The following is an 8,537-nucleotide window of genomic DNA, read 5'->3' on the forward strand; positions in this document are numbered from 1 at the left end:
ATTTAAGGTCTTGGTTATATGTGCAAATGGCTTGTAGGTACATGCTTGAATTGGATGATAGAAATGGTTTGATTTTGACCTATTTTTTGTCCACACGGCCTAAGACACGGGCATGTGTCTCAGTCGTGTGTGACACACAGCCATGCGACACGGTCGTGTGTCCCCTGTAGGTTTTAAAGGTTGCAAGTCAAACAGTTACATGGCCTGACACACGGGCATGTGGCTTGGCCATGTAACCTAAGTTATAGAGTTACACAGGCACGGACACGGCCTGGGACACGACCATGTGTCCCTATTTCGAAAGTCATATGGCCTGAGACATGGTCGTGTGTCTCAATCATGTAACCCCTTCAATGTGAATTTTTCTAACTTTTTCCTCAATGTTTCAAATGTTCACGATTTAGTCCCGAACCATTTCTAAAGTTTTTCTAAGGCCTTGAGGGCTCGAATAAGGGACGATTTGCATGTGTATGAATGGATTATGCTATGATTAATGAAATGTCTGGAAATGAATGTTTTTAAGTTACGTTTATACGGTAATACTCCATAACCCTATTCTGGCGACGGATACGGGTTAGGGGTGTTACAGTTTGAATTACTTAAACGAGTTAATTTATTATTTAAATCAAGAATAGAGCCAATAAGGAAAGAAAAATATGAGTTTTATTCATTAAGGAATCGGTAAAAGAAAGAGGAAGCAAAAAGGAAAATTTTGGTCACCGGTGGCAGCGGCTCGGCGGTGGTTCGACTATGGAGGAGCGGAGGTCTAGCGGTGGTGAGAAAATATTAAAAGGAGGAGGTTTCGGTCACTACAATTGGAAAAAAGAAGAAATGAGAAAAAGAAGAGAAAATAGGTAGAGGAGGAGACCCGCGGTGGTTCGCGGCGGCAGTCACGGCTGTGGAAAGGAGGATGAGTGAAAATGGGCGACGCCTATGGTGGTTAGGAGGTCTTTGATGGTGGTGGAAGGCTCGATTGTGGTGGTTGGAGAACAAAAGTTAAAATGAGGTGGTGGTGGTTTTATTTTGATTTGAGGGAAAAAGAAGATGGAGAAAAATGAAAAAAAATAGAGATTAGGGTACAAATGAAGGTGGTGGACAGTACAAGGGGTGTGTAACCTGGTCATGGTATCACAATCTTATGGCAAGAGAGGATGTTTTGACAAGAGAGTGAAACAATGAGTGAAAAAAGGGACGTGTCTCACAACATAAGGCAAGTTTGACTTGCTAAAGGAGGAAATGAATCCTCCACATATGGCAACAGGGGGTGGACGACATGGCTTGAATGCACATGCCAATTGTGTGCAAAAATTTAATTAAAAAAATATGAGAACATAGGGGATGGAATTAGAGACTTCTAAGAAGTAGTTAATGAGCTTTCTTCCACTAAGCCACAACACTTCCTTGTGTTCATTTTTGCGCAATTAATTTAAGAGATGGGATATGGCAATTTCACTATTTTACAATTAATAGAAAAAAATGGGATGTGACATAACATTTATAAAAAATAGAAAAATAAAATAATACAAACATACCAAAAACTAATAAAGTAAGTCCATACGAACTTATTTATCAAAAACAACCAACGAGAAGTTGAGGACTAATATGTAATTTTCTCTATTTCTTGATTATCATCCGATTAATCCAAATCCCGATTTATAGTAATCATTACCAATTATCGTGTCAATTACCTTATAACATCCTATTCAAGGCATATGAAAACTTAATTTAATTTTACATAATTTCCCTCAAGTTTTGTATTTTCTTCAATTTAGTCCCTAAAATTGAAATTATCATAAATTCCACATTTAAGTCTTGTTTTCATTCCAATTTCATCCCTACACGCCCTCTAAATTCAATAATTACCGAAATTTCATGTCAATTTTGACATATTTATATTTTAGTCCTTAAATTCAAAACTAACAAATTTTACTTTATAATTTAGTCCTTAATCATTTCTAAGCTTATAACCAAGCTATTTAGCATCAAAAGCATTAAAAATCATCAATAGAAAATCTTTAAAACTTTAACAGTTTCAAAAATGAAGGTACAGTTTTGTTAAATCAAGTTACAACGATATCAAAAATATAAAAATTATGAAAAACAAACCTAAAAGGACTTACCATGCAAAGTCAATTGTTGGAGCATTCAAAAATGGTGTTCTTGGCTCTTTTCTTCGTATGGTTTTTGGTGAGAATGATGAAATGGTGAAGATAACATCATTTCTTTTATGTTTTAATATGTTTAATTATTAAATTAACATTATTTTTCACCTAACTTAAACAGTAACCGTCTCTTTCCTTTAGAAATGTGGCTAATTGTCATGCAAACTCCTTAACATTAATTAATAAAGCCTTTTAATTAATGAATTCTAATAATGATTAACTTTTACAGTTTTTACGATTTAGTCTTTATACCTTAATTAATCATCCAATTACTAAAATTTTCGGACCAAAATTCAATTAACTTATATAGTCACTCCGTAAATATTTAATAAATTATTTTCAAATTCGAATTACAGGAACGAGGACCCGATACCTCAATTTCCAAAACCACTGAATTTTGAATCGATACACTTGTACCTTGACCAACTTTCTACATAACCAAAATTATTAGACTAGTATTCAGTATAATATTGTAATAACCTCATAAATATTAATAAATAATATTTACTGACTCGATTATCAAAAAAAGGAGTTCCAAAACTACTGTTTTTGGTATTGCTTAAAATCGGGTTGTTACAAGGTTGTTCTTCTCTTAGTGCAAGGTTTATGTTCATACAACCAAGCACTATAAGTAAATGTCTTTTCCATTCCTTGAAATTGGTCTCATTAAGCATGGGTATATAATTGATATTAGCATATATTGTGGTAGCAGATGATGAACTAGCTGAATATAAAACAAAAATAAATAAAAACAAGCTCACATCAATATTCATAAGTAAACAATAAATTCAAAATAATGGCTAATTCAATCTGAAGATACCAAACACAACATTAATATCAAGTCTTTGGACAGTAATATTAACAATAAGCAATGTTCTTGTTGTAGCAATCAAACATTGACGATAAATTATGTCGAACAATAAATTAACCATTGGGCTAATATATTGTTCACATGAAGTACCTTATAATTGTCACACATTTATCACCACGTAAGTAGTTGATATTCTACCAAATATTAAATTACCTTTGGGTCAATTAATAAACGCATGAATTACAAAAACATATAATTATCTTGATATTTTAAACAAACTAATCTACGGAAAAAAGTCACTTTGGTGGCATTTTGTTTCAACTAATCTATTTAAAATATTAGACATCCTTAACTAAAACTCAAAGTTAAAATCAATTTATTTATTTCAAACTATTTCTCTTAATTTCATCTATCAATCAAATTAAAAGATAACAACATATATATATGTACCAATATTCAAATTTAAAATTTTCATAATAATCAAAAACTAAATTTTTTATCGCAAATATAATTTTCGAAACAATCCAAAGTAAGCTTTTCCATATGAAACAATTAGAAATTAAAACCCTAATTTTTACTTTTTAAAAACTCCTTAAACATATACTAAAATTAAACTTTTCAAATTATTAAACCAGATCTAATATAAAGATTCATATATATGTAATATGTTAATTCACAAAACCAAATCAATTGAAGCAAATCCATAAATTTTGCCCAATATTCTATTAAATCTAATATCCAGAAAACCAATTTTAATAAGAAAAACAAAGCAATTTAAATCTCTAACAGATTTATACAAATTATCAACGCCAAAATCCAAAATTGTTCAAAGATAAAAGCCATCAAAAATCAAATAACCAAACTGTTCAAAGATAAACGAACGACTAATCGCTCACGATTCAAGCCAATAAATTGAATCCATAGATTGAATATAATGAATCACACGTTTTTTTTAATAAATAATCAAAAACCCTAAAATTTTCAACATAAATTCAAAATATTTAACCTGTATATGATCAAAACATCAAATCCATAAAATATATATCTATTTCTTGAGGATTACTGTCTCTTTTAAATAACTGATTATTAAATTAATTTTGGGTATTTATAATTTGACCTCTCATAAAATTATAAATTTAACTTATGGTATCTACCTATTATTTCCATGACACTTTAATACGTATGACACTTATAACATAATTAGTCACATAATTTTGTATCACACTTTATAATAACATTATATATTATACATATGTACCCATAATTGAGGATTTTCATCCAACATTTAAAATTTATTTTAATTTATAATTTAACATTGTTATTTATAAATTTTTATATAATTATATAATTTTTAACATATACTTTCATAAATTTAGACATTTTGGGGTTTTAGATCGGATCTTTCTCGGGCTTAAGTTAGGATCGATCTTCACCCCGGCCCTCGACTTGGGTTGATCTCGAGCTTGGATTATTTTGGACTTTGTTTTCTCAATCTTGGATAAACTCTTGCTTTGTTTTTCTTGAACTCAGGCTTTTTCAAGTTCAAATTTTTCTCAAACTTGGATTTTTTTGAGCTCAGATTTTCTCAAATTCAGATCGTTATGAGCTCGGATGGCAAAGAGGGGCTTTCAAGCTCGGGCTTATTTTGCTAGCTCTAATCCAAATAGCTTTCTTCTCCGTTCTCTAATAATGAACGTTAGATTGGCTTGGATCTAAGGTATGTTCTTTAACTTGTCGACAGGTACTGATTCACTACATTGATCGTCAATTCGTTACTTGAAACTTGCTAGTAGAACTTAAAAGAAAAACTAAACAACCAGGTTTAAATAAAAACTTTCAAACAATTTACTTGCTTTAATGGAAACTTCTGAATAGTTTAATGGTATTTTGTAACTTTTTAGAAGTTGAGTGACTTAAACCTGAACTTACTAATAGTTTAATGACTATTTTATAAATTTTTTTAAAATTTAGTGATGAAAATATAAACTTACACAAAAGAAAGATTTGAAAAAAAAATAAAAAAGCAGCCAACAAAGCAAATAACCTCCTTTTTAAGAAGAGAGAAAAGAAAGGCTGTTTTGGTTCTTTTGAATCCATTATTCTCTCCAAAATCTTATTTTTTATTTTTAAAAAGTGAGACAAAGAAAAATAGAGAGAATATTTCTTAGGGAAGAAGAAGAGAATCAGGAAAGTAATTTCTCTCGCAATACATATAGTTTTGGGGGATTTTGGGTCTGTCTCAAATAAATAAATAAATGAAATCTGAGATTTTGGTTGGTGTCTTCTAGTTGTATGAAATGGAGTTCGATAACATTGAGTGTGTGTCAACTACAGATGGAATCAATGAGGATGAGATCCATCACCATAACCTGCAACATCCTCACCCTCATCATGCTCACCACCAATTTTCATCGTCCAAGCCTCACAATGCCACCAACACCACCAATAATGGGAATACCACCACCAACAACATTGTGGGTCCTACGGCCATCGCTCCTGCTACCAGCGTCCATGAATTGTTAGAATGCCCTGTTTGTACCAATTCTATGTACCCACCAATCCATCAGGTTTGCTTTCAGTTTCATTAATAATATTGTGTATGGCAATTTTGGGTTCTTTTGTGCCCTTCTTTTTGTTCTTCAGTTAGTTGTTTTTGGTTGATTTTGAACTTTATTGACCATGAGTTTCAATGTTTTTCTTGTGCATTTAAATGCCATTTGTTTAATCTTGTTGTTAAGAGAAATTGATTTGAGATTTTTTTCTTGGTTGGATTTTTAATTTTTAAGTTCAGATTTTTTTTTTTTTTGAGAGCCTTATAACCTGAATTATATATATGGAAAGCTTTGTTTATGTTATGGTTTCTTTTCACTTTTAACCTGAATTATGCATATATTTACATGTTGTCAGCATGGTTTTCAAAAAGGAAATTTAAGTTGTCTTGGTGCGTAGACAGTAAAGATAAAGAACTACTTACGTTGCAACATAGGTGGATAAAGGGTTGTTACTTAAACTGGATTTAGACATATTTTCCGATTGATTTTGCTTCTATGCAGTCTCTTTGTTGAAGAATGGACAAAAAAACATGTTAGGTTGTATAATCGAGATCGGTTGAGGTGATTCTTGGATGTAAGAATGTTAATTCCCCTTCATTAGTTCAGTGTTGGCAGTGTAGTAATTCAATTACTAATTCATTTGATTCAAGTTCTTGAGACAAACTTGGCTTACTGTTTTGAGGGAAATTTTTTTGATAGATTTAAGTTTTTCCTTTAGAACATCAAAATGGACAGCCACGAAAAGCTGGAAGTTCCATTGTAAGGGTGGCATTGGTTACTTTTTCATATGCAGAATCCTTTAAAATTACATATGCTCTGGATTGCAAGAGGATATTTTCAGATTCGGAAGGTTGCTTGTTAGTTGTTTTCTAGAAAATAGAGAGACAAGAAATTTTGGGGATGTTCTGTTTTTACCAGCTTTTATATTGGCGAGATGTCTTGTTGGAGATCTGTAATTTTTATTTAATTAGAAACATTGGGTATTGCTAGCTTTAACACTATAGCTTTTTTGCAGTGCCACAATGGCCATACAATTTGTTCTACCTGTAAAACAAGAGTACACCATCGGTGCCCCACTTGTAGACAGGAACTCGGTGATATCAGATGTTTAGCATTGGAGAAAGTGGCGGAATCCCTTGAGATGCCTTGCAAATACTACAACTTGGGATGCCCAGAAATATTTCCCTATTACAGCAAACTCAAACATGAGGCAATGTGCAACTACAGACCATACAATTGTCCCTATGCTGGATCAGAATGTTCTGTTGTCGGGGATATTCCTTTCCTGGTTGGCCATCTGCGGGATGACCACAAGGTGGACATGCATACTGGCTGCACATTTAACCATCGCTATGTTAAGTCCAACCCTCGGGAAGTAGAGAATGCTACCTGGATGCTAACAGTATGTTTTATAATTTTATTATGGCATTTATTATTTTTTCAAAGGGTCCCACTGTTTTAAAACAAGAATAAGCAATCTGCTATTGTTCAGCCATGCCATTGCTTTCTGTCATGGAAAAATAAAAAGAAAGAAAGATAAAACAGCATTTTTCTTTATCCTGTAGAAACATAATTATCGGTCTGCAATAGTCATCCTAATACGAACCCTAATCTATTAGCTTATCTGCTTTTTTCTTTTTAGGTCTTCCATTGCTTTGGTCAGTATTTTTGTCTTCACTTTGAAGCTTTCCAGCTTGGCATGGCCCCTGTCTACATGGCATTTCTCCGTTTCATGGGTGATGAAACAGAGGCTAGGAACTATAGCTATAGCCTTGAGGTTGGAGCAAATGGCCGAAAACTTATATTTGAAGGCACCCCACGTAGCATCCGTGATAGTCACCGGAAAGTCAGGGACAGCCATGATGGTCTAATTATCCAACGTAACATGGCACTTTTCTTCTCTGGTGGGGATAGGAAGGAGCTGAAGCTGAGGGTTACAGGGAGGGTATGGAAGGAACAACAAAATCCAGATACTGGTGTATGCATACCAAACTTATGCAGCTGAGACAATTGATTTCAGTAACTTCCTCTTGATTTATTTTAAACACTTCCCGCTGTGTCTGTCTAACTCTGTCAACACTTCCTATTATGTCGTAATGTATGGAAGATTTCAGATTCAATGGAATCTGTAATAAGCATATTTTCTTCCTTTGTGTTTGCAATAATATGAACATTAACTGATGCTGGAATAGTGTAGCTCGTTCATCTTGTCGTTCAAGCTGTTTCACACTTTGTGGTGTCACTAAAATGAGCCAGCTTGAGATGGGCTAAGAACAACCGCTAAAACATCTATGAAAATATAATCATTTCAACCCCAAAATATCTTTTACTTTTGCTACATTGCTTCTCTTCTTTTCCCCTTTTCAAGTTTACTCGAGCAAAAGTGCCGAGGAAAAACAAATTTTAGATCCAAAATTTAGCTAATATTTATGTGGCGTTACCTTGCTCTCAACCCCCCCCCCCCTTTTAGATGGATTGCAGCCTGCTAGTAAAACCTAGGATTGGATTTGGAACTCGATGTGTTTGCCTATTATTAGATCTTGTGAATGTATTACAGTTTTGATGAGAACAAGTAAGCAAAAGAGCGTCTTGACTTGTATGGAGTGGTGATTAAAGCTTTTGTTAAGACATGTTTCACACGAGTTTAAACTTTGTCACCCCTAATCCTCCACTCCCAATATTGTATAAAAAATTGGCAAAGTGGTGTTGCTATACAAGTATACCACATTTAGAACACATTTCATCAATGCATGTAACACCTCAAACTTTTCTAATTAGCCATACGATTCAATTTCGAGAATTTTTATCTATATTTTGGTACGAGAGTTTAGATTTGGATATTATTAGAGTCATGGGTTTGTTTAAAGTGCCGAAACTATTTTTTTGAAAAACAAAAAATTTAGGTTGTCGACTTTAAAAAATGAAAATTGGGAGTCGCCACCAATATTTTATTAAGGTGTGATTGAATCACCTAAAAAAACGGCTTTGGTCTACGAGATTTAGAAAAACGGA

General features: G+C 33.0%; 1 protein-coding gene across 1 annotated transcript; it reads left to right on the plus strand.

Annotated features, from left to right (window-relative positions):
• The first annotated feature begins 5,039 nt into the window (after positions 1-5,039).
• On the plus strand, positions 5,040-7,706 carry LOC105791116 (E3 ubiquitin-protein ligase SINAT5). The gene is made up of 3 exons (XM_012619031.2): positions 5,040-5,540; positions 6,541-6,927; positions 7,168-7,706. The coding sequence occupies exons 1-3, from the start codon at positions 5,271-5,273 to the stop codon at positions 7,528-7,530; spliced, it is 1,020 nt and encodes a 339-aa protein (XP_012474485.1). The 5' UTR covers positions 5,040-5,270; the 3' UTR covers positions 7,531-7,706.
• Positions 7,707-8,537: the final 831 nt, after the last annotated feature.

The sequence above is a fragment of the Gossypium raimondii genome, chromosome 8, assembly GCF_025698545.1.
Source record: "Gossypium raimondii isolate GPD5lz chromosome 8, ASM2569854v1, whole genome shotgun sequence".
In the NCBI taxonomy this organism is placed as follows: Eukaryota; Viridiplantae; Streptophyta; class Magnoliopsida; order Malvales; family Malvaceae; genus Gossypium; species Gossypium raimondii.